Source organism: Natrix helvetica (assembly GCF_964273705.1).
Source record: "Natrix helvetica genome assembly, chromosome: 1".
NCBI lineage: Eukaryota > Metazoa > Chordata > Lepidosauria > Squamata > Natricidae > Natrix > Natrix helvetica.
In genome coordinates, this window is record NC_138548.1 from 126630117 (window position 1) to 126644314 (window position 14198).

The 14198-nt window shown below is 45.5% G+C and overlaps 1 protein-coding gene and 1 long non-coding RNA gene across 3 annotated transcripts in view; one reads left to right on the forward strand and one right to left on the reverse strand.

Moving 5' to 3' along the window:
* Nucleotides 1–14198, reverse strand: part of LOC309383516 — a 113709-nt gene that overhangs the window by 8195 nt on the left and 91316 nt on the right. The gene's annotated exons all lie outside the window — the stretch shown is intronic.
* The window catches only part of WNT6 (Wnt family member 6), a 51220-nt gene continuing 38101 nt past the window's right edge, over nt 1080–14198 (forward strand). The window contains exon 1 of the mRNA XM_081936161.1: nt 1080–1359. Coding sequence (XP_081792287.1) covers nt 1295–1359 — 65 coding nt within the window. The 5' untranslated portion in view covers nt 1080–1294. The remainder of the gene's footprint in view (nt 1360–14198) is intronic.

Consider the following 14198-nt stretch of genomic DNA (forward strand, 5'->3'; position numbering starts at 1 on the left):
TGTCTTGACACTCCCTTGACCATTAGGTTAGCTGTACATTAGATGAAAAAAAAAGGGGGGGGATAGAACAGGGGATATTAGAATTCAACATGCTGAACTTCAGCCCCTATCAGTCCCAGCCGGAATGGCCAGATGAAGGCAGGAGGGGAATTGTAGTCCTGCAACATTTTGGAGGCACCAAATTGCATCTGCTATTAATCACTGCATTTGAAACAATTTGAACTGGGTGAGGACGTTAACATTGTCCCAAGGGTTTGTGTTGGAAACTTTCCTTTGCTCTGGGTGAAAACGCCTATGACTTTTTGTGTGTGTGTGTGTGTGTGTGTGTGTGTGTGTGTGTGTGTGTGTGTGCGTGCGTGTGTGTGTGGGATTACCCAGATTAATTTTTGAGGGCGCGCGAGCGCAGGCTTTCGCATCCCGCCTGCCCGTCTGAAAACAAATAGCTTAACCAGAGCGCCTCGGCGGAACCCAAAGCTTCAAAAACGGGCCGAAGGGAATCGAAGGCTAAAGATAAGCGGTGGGGCAACGAAGACTCAAAATGGAGCCCTTGCTGCCAGAAAGGAGGAGGCCTTTGTGAACAGAGATGAAACCGGTTTTTAAAAAAGGGGGGTAAAATTACTCCAGCCTCTCCTGCACTGAGAATGGTGTTGGTGACCTTGGAGATCCGACTAGGAAGAGTCCCACGCCCCAGTGCTGAAAGGAAGAAACTGCCCCGCTGATGGAAACCGCCGGCGAGCAGGAAGAATCCAACAAACCCGATTGGGAAGCGAGGTAGGGCTGGCGAGACGTTTATGCCGGCGAAGTCAGGTTTTTTTGGTTTGTTTTTTTGGTGATCTGGTCTGGGGCTGGTGGGAACCCAACTTCTGCCTTTCCTCCAGGCGGCCCCCCTTCCTCCGAGGGAATCTGCGCTGGTCCCCCTGCTTGGGCCGGCGGGAGATGGCGATCACGGTGCGCTCGGATCGGAATGCGCCGCTTGGCCCTCGCTCAGCCCCCTCCCCTCCCACTCCCTGCCTTTCGCCGTCCCCTCCCCGCGCTCCGCTTTGCCTGTCAAGGGGAAGCAGCCTCGCCGGCCGTCCCTCCCTCCCTCCTTCTCTCTCTCTCTGGCTCTCCTCCTCCTCCGCTTGGGACGGGGCTTGCGAGCAGCCCGCTCGGCCAGCCGAGGGAAGCCGGCTTTGCCCTGCGTGCGCTCTCTCTGCGCCTTCCGGGGCGCCCGGCGCGCCGCGCTGGAGAAACTGATCTGCGCCCCAACGGCCGGGATCGTCCGGGCGCTCCTCGTTGTTTCTTCGCCGCCAGGATGTTGTCCCAGCTGGGGCTTTTCTTCATCTTGCTCTGCCCAGCCAACATCATCGGACTCTGGTGGTGAGTAGCTGGGAAGGCGGAGAGAGTGACCGGGAACGACTGAACGGAGGTCCCAAGCTCTCGGGAAGTTCCAGGCGCGGAGCTCGGGGAAACCAGCGGACTTAGGGACGTTTTGAAGACCCCCGAGTGCCCCTTAAGGGAGGGTGTGTGTGTGCGCGCGCGCGTGTTTCTGCGGGTGCGCGTGCGGGAGGTGGTGGTGTCAAGGAGAGCTTCTAGAGAGCTGGATGGTCTGGAGGCGAGAAGTGCTTCAGAAAACTCGGGGAACCAGAAGCTCTTCCCAACTTAGCAACCTTCTCTCCAGCCTCAAGCGCGCCTCGCCGGCCTGGAATGAAAAGCCGGTGGGGGGCAGCTTCAAAGGGGGACGCTTGCACACTCCAGAGGGCTTATGCTTCACCGCCGGCCTCCCTTGCGCCCCAGGCCTCTCTAAGCGTGAGGACAGCTGTACGGTCAGGGAGGACAGGCACCCTCTAAGAATCGAAGCTAAAAACCCTCCCCACGTGCCCAACTCCCCCCCCCCCGCGAGTAGCTCCTGAAAGGACCTCCGAGGTGTTCTTTCATCACCCCGGGACGCATCTCCCTTCTGTCGCTCATCCTCCGGGAAAAAGCCCTTCGGTGTTTTTTTTTTTTTTTAAAAAAACGCCCCTCTCCATTTCCCGCACCTTGGCTCCCCTTTCTCCGCCCGTCCCAGGTCCTCGAGGATCTTAAGTTAAACGCCAGACGCTCCTGTTCGGATGGGAGCCGACGCCGGGCGAGCGTTGAGCTGTCCTCGGGCTACATTCCTACAGAAGGTAAAGGAAGGAGGGGGACTCGGCGGAACCCCTGGTTGAAAAGCTCCAAGGCTCTGGAGAAGCAGGCGGTCTTTATTCGGCCTCTGGCTAAGAAGTTAACTTTTACGGTTTTTTTTTTAAAAAGTTAGGCTCTAAGGAAAACGCAAGAGGATTCCAATAGTACCCCGTCTGTGTGCCCCATTTATGATGTGGCCTTCGTCAAAGGATCGGGGAGGGGGACACAAACCCAAGAGAGCAGAGAAAGGGGGGGGGTTCATGCCAAGAAAGAGTTGTAGCTGAGACCCAGCTTTTGGGAAGCCTAGATATCTGTCGAAACATGACCTATTTAAATCTATTAAGAATTTCACTTAACCTGTCCTGATCCCCTTTCAAGTGCTTTCCAGCCTAACTTCCTTCCATGCCATCCAGAACTTAATTCATTAGTTAAGGTGATTCGTCTCAACATTGTCACACACTTGCCCGACCCCCCCAGAATCAAGTGTGTGGTTAATCCTTTCATGGCCTTCTTCCCAGCTAGTCCTGACCAGCAGAGGAGGTCATCTCAACCACCTGTTGATTGTTCCAGCCAGCTTTAGGAAGGGGAAACCCCCCCCTCCTCTATCCTTAAGACTAGATTCCAATTTCACAGAAGGACAAGTGGAACTTTAACTCCCTTGAAAATGTTCAAAGTAGGAACTGAACTATACAATTTTATCAAGTGATCATCCTGTACAAAATCACTGTCAGGTTGATCTGGAATTCGAGGCAGAGTTTAGAGTAGCTTATATGGATAGAGACAATTTTCCCTGAGAACCCCTGCAGTTTTTTGGTATCTTGTCAATATATTTTATTTACTTCAATTTGGATGCTGCTAGCTCCAATCAATTTGGAACACATGGATCAATTAATAACTGATCCAAAAGACATTGAGCTGATTTATCCATGACTTTGCCCCAGACAGGGCTGATTCAGACATGCATGGCCACGATTAACCCATGTTCGGTGACTGATAGCTGAAGAATGAACCGACTCTATTTACTAAAGCCATCGCGTGTGAAACTCTGCTTGCTAATGGCTAATCTCTGAGGGTGATCTTGACATCAAGGGCTGACTACACATGTAGTGGTGTCTAGCCAGAACTGCATTTTCTTCCCTGCGCATAATGGAAGTCAATAAATCAACCTGATTCACCCTTTATGCTGTGCCATGTCACAGTTTTTCTACCCTGTGATTTGGTTTGTGGTGTAAACCCAGCCTGTACTGGGTATAAAAGATGATTTGAGCATAAGGTGTCTGGTGAGCATCACGGTGAAGCAAATAATAGATTAGCAAAATAGGTGAATTCTTCCATATCCAATGAAAAACATCCACAATTTTTGGGTGGAGGGAAATGAGGAGAAACAATCTTGCTTATATGTATATAGATGTAAAATCTGAGCTTTGTGTAACAATACACTGCCAGGGAAACCCAGATGTGTAATGACAAAATTGTTTCAATGTGTAATCTTTGACTTTGAAATGCTGACATTCACCACAGAAATGCCAAGGTCACTGTCACCCCCTGGATCTGAGCCAAGGTCCCCCTGGATGACTCTGAGCGTTGGTCCTGCCAGTTCAGGCACAGTTTTTGTTTGAGTTTGGTATGCCAAGAAACTTAGACTGCTGAATGGGGGAAGGAGGATGGGACCACTGACTTTCTAGAGCATAGCTGTGGTACATCTAGCAACTTACTTGGGGAAGTAATCTTATCAATCTTCAAGGAACTGGTCTTCATGCAATATGAAACTAACAATGCTAGTAATGAGGCCATCAGCCTCTTACAGCTTCAGGAGTGATGTGACCCTGTGCTACTTCAGCCTGCTTGTCTATTGTATTTCCCTTCTCCAAAAGTGTTAACAATTCAAGAGGGGGAAGAAGGAGCCATCGGCATCTATGCACATAACCCCCCCCCTAGGATGTGAACAGGTTGGAGTCAAGGAAAAAGGGATGAAAAAATGAGCAGAAGGGAGAAGGAGGAAGCTCTACTAAGGGCACCTGCCAAGACTGTAGGTCATTCAACTCTCCCATCCTTTGAAAAGCCTTTTGCCAGAGATGCTTTCCTCCACGTTTCACTCTCCTCAAGAGCATCTCAAGTCAGCTACCATTTCCCCATGTGTCAAACTGTGTCTGTGACAATGGATGGTTCCCATTGAAGGTTCTGTATCTATGCTGCTTTCCCCTCCAAATACTTCACTGGGAATTGAGGGGCCAGCAGCTCTCATGGATTGATAACTGGTCAAAGAGTAAGAATAATAGATGATTTTCGCCTGAATTTACTCAGTAGGATCCCATAGGGATCAATGCTGGGAATGGTGTTCTTAAGCTGATATACGAATAAAAAATACATCTGAGTAGTAAATTTGCTATATTTGCTGATGTCAAACTGTTGAGGGTGGAAACGTCAAAGCAAGGACTGTGAATGCTTCAAAAAGGTATCTTTCCACTTGCGTGAAAAAGTTTGACAATGGCAAATATAGTCAATATAAATAATATGATGCACCCTGGCATAAAATATCCAAACGTTACTTTATTGAGATCTGACCTGATATTTGCTCACCAAGTAGTGAATACGCATCTATTCCATGCTTGGAAGAATTTGATGAAGAAAAAAATAGGATTGCCAATATCATCCTATTTCACTCAGTGATGAGATCACTTGGATAGAGATCTCTGTCCTGTGATATTTCTGAACGCTGCATCTTAAGAAAGTGATTATAGAGTAAGATGTTGGATTTGGAATTAAAGTTTGGTGTCCTTTACAGAATTGTTCCATGCATTATAGCCAACTCTTCTTTTCTATGGTAATTCTTGCATTCTTGAAAAAACAAGGAAGTGAGTTATATGGGCTTTTGTAGGCCAACTTTTCAGCACTCCTTAGAACAGTGAGGGTGAACCTTTTCAGCACCAAGGGCCGAAAAGGGAGCACTTCAAGCACGGTCATCTGGGCCGTGACCAGGAAGAGGAGGTTTCCAATGCATGCATGTGCGCCAGTCAGCCAGTCTTCCTGTTACTGCCTTGCATGCGCACGTGACAATCAGCTGGCCAGCATGCATGCCCACGCCGGAAAATAGAAGACCAGCTTGCACAAAGGACAGTTATTTCAGGGACATTTCCATGAGGTTCTGTTACAATATATACCATTAAAGTCATTTGTTCCATAGCGTTAATGTCCGATGTGTCATCCAGAATAACAGAGAATAATAGAATAATATCTCGGTTACTTTCGATCTGCCATAATTTTGTTTGACTTCTCTTGCCAGTAACTTTGTGATCTCACTTTGAATTGCTTTTCCAAGATTAGTAGCGTGTTTTCAATGCTCCTCAGTGCAGCATCTAACACAGCCATCTGTTTCACAGTTTTAACGAAGTTTCCACAACTTTAATGCATGCAGAAGATTGGAAGTGCCATACAGGGAGAGGTGTCACATTGAACATCTTTGATACCCAACAATATGTTTTTGGGAACATTTTGTCCCCAAAGACTTGGGTCGATCTCCAAGGCCCTTTATCCTTAGTCTCATCTCAGGCCTTTCCCACATATAGAATGTTTCCTGGTAATTTGCTGCTTCTTTACCAGATCTCTAGCGAGATCTTTTCAGCCTTCTGTTCAGTAGGACCCACTCTGTCGGGAAAATTAGTCTAAGAAGAGTTTGCAGAATCTTGGGTTTTTGAGTACACAACCCATGGCCTCTCTGCTGTGTCACCAGTAAGACTTCATGCCAGAAATAACAGAATAACAGAGTTGGAAGGGACTTTGGAGGTCTTCTAGTCCAACCCCCTGCTTAGGTAGGAAATTCTACACCACTCCAGACAAATGGTTATCCAACATCTCCTTAAAAACCTCCAGTATTGGAGAATTCATAACTTCTGGAGTCGTTGCTTCACCGATTAATTGTTCTAACTGTCAGGAAATGTCTCCTTTGTTCGAGGTTGCTTCTCTTCTTGATTAGTTTCCACCCATTGCTTCTTGCCCTGCCTTCGGGAGTTTTAGAGACTACCTTGACTCCCTCTTCTTTGTGGCAGCCCCTGAATGTTTTGGATGGAAATGTTCCTTTTCACCATCTTTGGAAACATGATGTTTTTTACTTTCTGTAAAGGACAGGGAAGTCCCTCAGGCTGCTGCTGAAGTGAGTCCATGGTCCTGGATCCTGTAGACTTAAGAGCAGAACTGAATAGCAGTTGTTTCTCTCATCTCAACCTTGAGGTGGTATTCAGCCAGTTCTGACAGGTTCTGAGAGAACCGGTAGCGGAAATTTTGAGTAGTTCGGAGAACTGGCAAATAGGCTGGCCCCGCCCCTGCTGCCTCCCAGCTGATCTTCTTTTGTTGCCCTGAACAGGAGAAGGGAGCTGGAAAGCAGGTTAGTGGGGTGGGGAGGGAATGAGGATTTTGCACTAACCTTCCCTGCTACACCTACAAAGCCACACCACACCCACAAAGTCACAGAACCGGTGGTAAAAATTTTTGAATCCCACCACTGATCTCAACCACATTCTCCTCTGATCTACACTTTTCTTCAGGAATGCATATGGCTACTGTAGATCCCTTGCAGGTGGAAATATGGATACTTCCTTCATTCTAATTGCCTGGAAGATCAGGCACCTTCTCACAACCTATATCTCCATTTACAGCCAGGAGCTCATTTGGAAGATTCGTGTTTTTCATGTCTCATAGGAGGAGATCTCCTCCTTCTGAGATAAAAAAAGCTGCTGCTTTCTTTCTTCTTCTGCTCCATATTATCTTCTTTCACTCACAATTTCTGTTCTGGGCCAATTAATCAAGTGGATCTCAATATTCAGTTGAAGGGGACCAATGAGTAAGCTAATACAGGCAGTCCTTGACTTAAAACAGTTTGTTTAGTGACAGTTCAAAATTACAACGGTCCTAGAAAAAAATGACACACGGCCGTTGCAGCATCCCCATGGTCATGTGATCAAAATTCAGGTGCTTGGAAACTGACTCGTATTTATGACGGTTGCAGGGGCGTCATGTGATCGGCATTGGCGACCTTCTGACAAGCAAAGTCAACGGGAAAGCCAGATTCACTTAATAAGGACGCAACTAACTTAACAACTGCAATGATTCACTTAACATCAGTGGCAAGAAACATTGTGAAACGGGGCACAACTCAATTAACACATGTTTCACTTAGCAACATAAATTTTGGGCTCAAGTGTGATCGTAAGTTGAGGACTACCTGCAACAAGACTGGAGCGATATTAGGGCTGTAAGGGCTACCTGGGATCCTTCTAATATTTCCTCCTCTTCTGCCTCTAAGAAGTTAACCAACTTTTCTTCTCAAATGGACTTAGGAAAGCGGTAGGATGCTTCCTGTGAAACTGCTGTTCATTAGTCTGGGCTTCTAGGGGTGCTAGAGAAATAGATGAGTGTCACCGTTCCCCCTTTCTCCATGTGTGCCATGCTTTATGTTCACCCCCTTTTGCTTTCTTGCCGGGTCTCTTATGCCTCTTTTCCTCCAGCATAGGAAATTCTGTGTATTGAGAGGAGAGAAAATCCATGTGTTTCAGCAAAATAATTTGGTAGGCCCCGGGATCTACTGAGTTCCCCAGGTCCTCATCCCACCCTATCCCACCCCACCCCACTTGGTGGCACCTAAGGGGACTCCCTTAGTTCATCTCATAGCAAATCTGTGATCATCTTGTATGCATTGGCAGACTTGGGGCTTTGATGCTTAAGTGAGTAATGCAGAAGAGGGCAGATGTTGAGTGTGCATTGGCTGCCCTTTGATTTTTCATTTAAAACTAATAAAAAGAGAATAACCCAGCTGCAAAATCATGCAAGGAAAAAAAAACTTTGCATGAAAGAAACTCTCCCTAAACAACTCAACTCTCTCTTGAGCTCCTTCGTAGGATAGGAATACTAAACCGATTCAGATGAACTTTCCTCTTGCACTCTCTCTTTATTTACAGCTTGGCACCTTGGTGCTTTAGTACTCAGCCTTACTTTGCCCTGCAATCAGACCTCTGCCCAACTGGCAGCATCTACACTGGATAGGAATAAAAAGCGTGTAAAGCAACACTGATGGGGAAATCAGCACCCCGACAGATTCACGGACTGTTCCTGAAGCAAATACCCAGTTTCTGTTCTTAAAAGAATCCTCAAGGGTATCCATTGTTTACAACAAGAAGTTGATAGCATCTTTCCTTAAATGAAGGAGCTCCTCTGGAAAAATGCAATGAGATCTGGATATTTTCTATCACACATTATGTACTGGCTGAAACAAAATGGCCCACACTGGATTCCTGACCTTTAGTGCAAGGCTCTGCCAGATCACAACAGAAGAAAACTGTTCTATACCAGAAAACCTCCCTCTTGACTCTTGGTTCAGCCAGCCTCATTTCAGGGAGGGGTGGCATTTACCCCATACTTTTCCTTGACAGTTTTAATGTGGGGAGCTCAACATACGCAGCTAGCTTTTATCAAGAGCATCTGTAGAGAGGGCAAGAGAACAAGACTTGTTGCACGTGTCATGACATCATTGCACAAAGGATGTTAATTGTGTAATGCATTGTTTGTGCAATGACTTCTTAAAGTCCATGATATCATTGTGGCTTGCGCCAAGTGCCTGTGCCTTATAGATAATCAAGCCGTTAGCCCATTGTCTAGTTTAAGACTGTCTCTGCTAGTTGAAGTATAACATGCTTACATGCCAAGCCACGATATAGTTTGTTTAGTTTTGATTTAGCGCAAAGCGTGAACTTCAGCCATTTTATTTAATCAGGATTCAGTGGTCTATTCAGCAAATCACAATTAAAGCAAACTGTCCCCCAGCACAAGAATAGACAGCTTGTGCAGCTGGGGAGGAATATTGATCGATTGATGATTGAGGAACCAAAAAAAATGACAGTGGGCGGGTCTGATGCAATTCCCGGAGAGGCAGAAAATCTCAACTTGCTCTTTGTAGAATCTAGGGCTCAAATGGAAAGTAAATGCAAAATTAGGGCAAAAAGAATCACATTTAAAATGTTGTATTTAGTGCTGAATTTTTACAGTTCAATTTGGCAGGATTTTGGGAAATGCAGAATGGGTGTTGGGGTGCCGTATTGCCTGAACCTAGGTAGAAAAAGGTTGAATTTGCTATTGTTTGTGGAAAAGTCATGTATGTAACATGGGCAATGCAATGATGTTCCACCAGACAGGGCAATGGCTATTGCGTGTAACTAGGAGGAAATTATTTAGAGAGGTAGGCAGCACAGGATATATCATCCAGTGGTGAAATTCAAATATTTTACTACTGGTTCTGTGGGTGTGGCTTGGTGAGCATAGTGTGGCTTTGTGGGTGTAGCTTGGTGGGCGTGGCAGGGGAAGGATACTGCAAAATCTCCATTCCCACCGCACTCTGGGGCCAGTCAGAAGTGGCATTTGCCGGTTCTCTGAACTACTCAAAATTTCCACTACCGGTTCTCCAGAATCTGTCAGAACCTGCTGGATTTTACCCTTGACATCATCTGATTTGGACACTTCTGTCTATTTTTTTTTAAAAAACTTTAATAAGGTAAAGCACCCATACCTCATATTCTAAACAGTGCATGTTAATTCTGCACTGATAATCTATGAGGATTCTCAGTCACCCAGGTCATGGCTGTCCCAAAGGTGCTTTTTCAAAAGGCAACTGGATGTTGTTTTTGCCTGAAAAAAAAAATCAGTTCTCATCCAGGAAGCTTCTTCACTTTTTCAGAAGCTTCTTGGATGGGAAGCAAAACATCCTCAAGCAAAAACAAAGGAAGCCCAGTTGCCTTTTGCAAAAGCACCTTTGGGTCTGCACTGATTAATTATCCTGACTCGATATCAACTCTTTCTATCCAATAATAAATACAGGATTCCCTTTGCACTGAAGCATGGAGCCCTGTAGCCAGGTTACCTATAACATAGCTGATGGCAGCCATGAAGAGGAATTTGAGGAATGGCAACAACTAAGCTGTACTGTATCAATTGACTTTGGAAAGGAGCATGTGTCCCAAAGCTGATTCTCTATAAGTTATTGTCTTTTGTGTTCCAGGAAATGACAAGCAAAGGAGCCAGAGATAGGCCAAACAATACTTTCCAGATACATTGGATCATAGTTACCACAAACCCCATTGAGCATGACGAAGTGTTGCGGAATATATTTAATTCAACCAGGCCTTATGGGGGAAAAGTGTGAGTTTTCATGTTGTTGCCCAGTCTCTCCACAGTATACACACACACACACATACACACACCCAAAATTGTAAGACTTAGCAGCAGTTACCAAGCTCTCTGGGCACAGGATATGATTGATCTCATCCAGCGGTTTTGACATTATCGCCATCTTGCTCCTTAGGGGACAAGTAAACCTTAATTGCGTCATCTCAAATGTACTTCTTCCCACCACAAACACGTTGGCAAATGAGACCAGCCTCTTAATCTGAGTAATAGCAGATTTATATCAACACAGATGAATGTCTTAAACACTCAGCATGGGGACCTCTGGGAAATGTATTCTGAGATACAGTGGTTGCATGTTCCTGGGAGGCTGTTCTTTGGGATCTGACAAACTCCCCCCCCCCCCCGAGCACTAAAACCATTCTTTGGAACAGAAAAACCAGCATTTACATATTATGTAGGTAGGAATCATACATTCTGATGAAGCCCCATGGGATTTGGGTCTGGCTTTGCACGATGTGTAAGCTCATTATTGTTTCCCTTGCCATTTCTGTAAATGAACTTTTAGTGCTGCTATTTTGACTGCAGCAAAAAGGCTGGGGTTTTGATAACCACTATCTTGGCTGCTTCTGCCTTGATTATGGTCCATGTGAAGCTCTCAGAGACTGTTTGAAAAGGCTGCTTGAGAACTTGTTACTGTTGTGGCCCTGAAAGTTTTTAAAATTCCACCATTACTGAATCAAGGTGCACACCCTTTTACTTTGGCCATATCACACATTGTACACAACAGTGGAGGTAAGACACCTCTCACACCCCTTGGGTTGGGTGTTCTGCTAAGATACAGCCTGTTGTGCCTTACACTGGCTTCTACCATACTGCCGTAAAATGGCTTCCACTGTGCAGCGCAGTGGAGTCGCTAAGGTAACAGCTTCACAGTACTACACAAGGGGGCTCCCTCTGCTAAGGGGGGAAATCCAACATTAGAAATTAAGGTGGTATCACTTTTCTTGATGCTTCTGGGGGCACAGGGAAAACATTTGGAATTAATTGAATTGTCGCCAGAATCAGGGTTTTTCCTGTACCAAACTTGGTACACAGGTTACTTACCCTGTGAAAACAAATACTGTGGGGGTAAAACGCCCCTACCCCTCCTTGGGTTCTGTTAAGACTTGTTGTGCTTTAAAATGGATTCTACCTTACTGCCTTAAAGTGGCTTCTACTGTACATGGTATGGTAACAGCTGCACAGTACTCCACAAGGGGGCTCCCTCTAGTAAGGGGGGAAATCCAACATTAGAAATTGCAGCAACATTCATGAAAGGAGAGTTGGGATAAATAAATACCCAGGCAGCGCGGGGTTATCAACTAGTAGTAAAAAAAAAAAAAAAGGCTGGGCATCTAGAATAGAGTTGAAGGATTGGAACACATAGACTTGAGGGGAAAGTCAGAAGAGACTGTTGAAAGGAAAGTTGGAGATAGTGAGTAGAATGAGCAGAGGGATGTTTGACCAGACCCAGAGAAGGAAAGTGAGGGTTTGCAAGAAAGTATGAAAAACAAATCATGGCCTGACTTTTGACTGCAAGGTTTTTGTTGCTGGTCATGATGTTGCAGAGCAGTGGTGAGAGTGACTGAAGTTGTAACATCATACAATTCTGCTGAACCAACCCTAATGGAGAGTTCACCATTAGCACCGATTCATAGATTATTCCTTGCAATTATAATGGCTGGCTTCATAAACATACCAATATGAAATATGTACTTTTTATATAACCGATTCCATCATTTGGTCATGACAGAAGATTGGAATCCAAATCCAGCATTTAGGCCGGCAAACCTACCATTTTGGATTGATAAACATGTCGTTTTGAAAACTTCAGCAGGTCCCAATACTTGGTGGACCATGTTTGTACTTAGAAACTAAGCAGGGTTGAGTCTCCCTACTTCTTAGGAGGGAGACTGCTATGAACTACCAGGACTGTAGGCAAGCTGAAAAAAATAATGTGTATCCTGGAAGAAGGCCAATGAGAAATCACCTCTTTACTCTTCCTAAGAAAACCATACAATTGTATCTACTGTATATGTGATCCAGGGGTGGCTTCCTGCTGGCATTGCTACCGGTTCGGTGCCCGAAAAATTTGTAAAGAAAAAAAAGGGCAGAAATTGGGAAGGGGATGTCCTAGCCACACCGTACAGGAAGCAGTTCGAATGGAAGTATTTGCCTATAGTGAAATCAGGGATGTGCGGTCAGGGGAGGCAGGGGAGGCAGAGCCTCACCGCGCTCATCATGAAAATTAAAAAAAAGGGAAAAGGGAAAAGGCGCTGAGGAGCCTTCTGCACATGTGGTCCGGGAATGGGACCACGTGTGCAGGAGGCTCCTCTAGCCTCAGCCTCCCTCCTGAACATGTGGTCCCATTCCCCGCCTTCGTGAGTCAATATGAAGGGGACCGTGGCTCGCGCTGATGACGTCACCAGCCTCACCAGCCATAAATCTCACCGCACATCACTGAGTGAAATCAAGCAGCAAATGAGCTTGAACCAGAACAGGCCAGAGAAGACTTTCGATGCATAGAAAAGATGGGTAGAGGCTGCATTCCTGGCGGGAGGGCTGGGATCAGGTAGAAGACGATATTGTCTATTCGGGCCTGTGAGAAATGATCAGTTGCCAAAATTTGCATTGGGACGAACGGCCATGTGCATCAGCCCCAAACCTTCTTTTCTTTTCTTTTCTTTTCTTTTCTCTTTTCTAGTGGACCCAATAAATCTTCCAGTTTTGAATCAACCCCCACCCCCTCCCTCCATAAAATAAACCTTGGTATTGGTTCGAATTGGGTTGCGTTGGTTTAATCAATGAATCTCTTCTTGTTTCTGCTTTTGGCCATTTATAATTTAAATGCACTGAGCTTTTTGGTTTAGCTGGCCAATTGCTGATTCATGGAGCAACTTAAGAAGCAACTCAAGAAGCAAATTAGCTGGTTCCTGGCAGCTGTACCAGATTTTAATCAAGGACTGGGAAACATTTTTGCCCACGGTTTCCACATGAAGCCAAGAAAACTATTAAAACCTAGTATGAGATAGCAACAGCTTCTGAAGCTAGACTTTCATGTTAAATCTGGGAGATGTGGTAATTCTCAATATAGGCTCCATAATTGTGAGGATCTTATTACTAGGAGTGTTGTGGTGTTAATTATAGGGGCTGACTACCAGGGAGAGGTCAGTGTTCTCTCTTTCTGTGTGCGTGTGTGAGAGAGGGGGTGGGGGGTGGGGAGAATGAGAATGAGAGCTTCTGGCCTTCAAATTATCACCCAGAAAGTAAAATACAGGTAGTCCTCGAATTATGACCACAATTGAGCCCAACATTTATATTGCTAAGTGAGACATTTGCTAAGTGAAGTTTTGCCCCCATTTTATGACCTTTTTGCCACAGTTGTTAAGTGAATCATTGCAGTTGTTCAACTAGTAACACAGTTGTTAAATGAACCTGGCTTCTCCGTTGACTTTGCTTGTCATACATGCCAGTTGCCAAGGATCCGGATTTTAATCATGTGACCATGCAGATGCTGTAACAGGCATAAGTGTGAAACATGGTGATAAGTCACTTTTTTTCTAAATGAACTGTTTTAAGTCGAGGACTACCTGTGCTGTTTGAAAATGCTGAGTTTGATCATCCAGGCGCTGAGCAAAAACCATCCAAAGTAGTGAAATACAACTATGTGGCTTTTGTAGCAGTGGTGAAATTCAATTTTTTTTACTACTGGTTCTGTGGGTGTGACTTGGTGGGCATGGTGTGGCTTGGTGGGCGTGGCAGGGGAAGGATACTGCAAAATCTCTATTCCCACCCCACTCTGGGGCCAGTCAGAGGTGGCATTTGTCGGTTCTCCGAACTACTCAAAA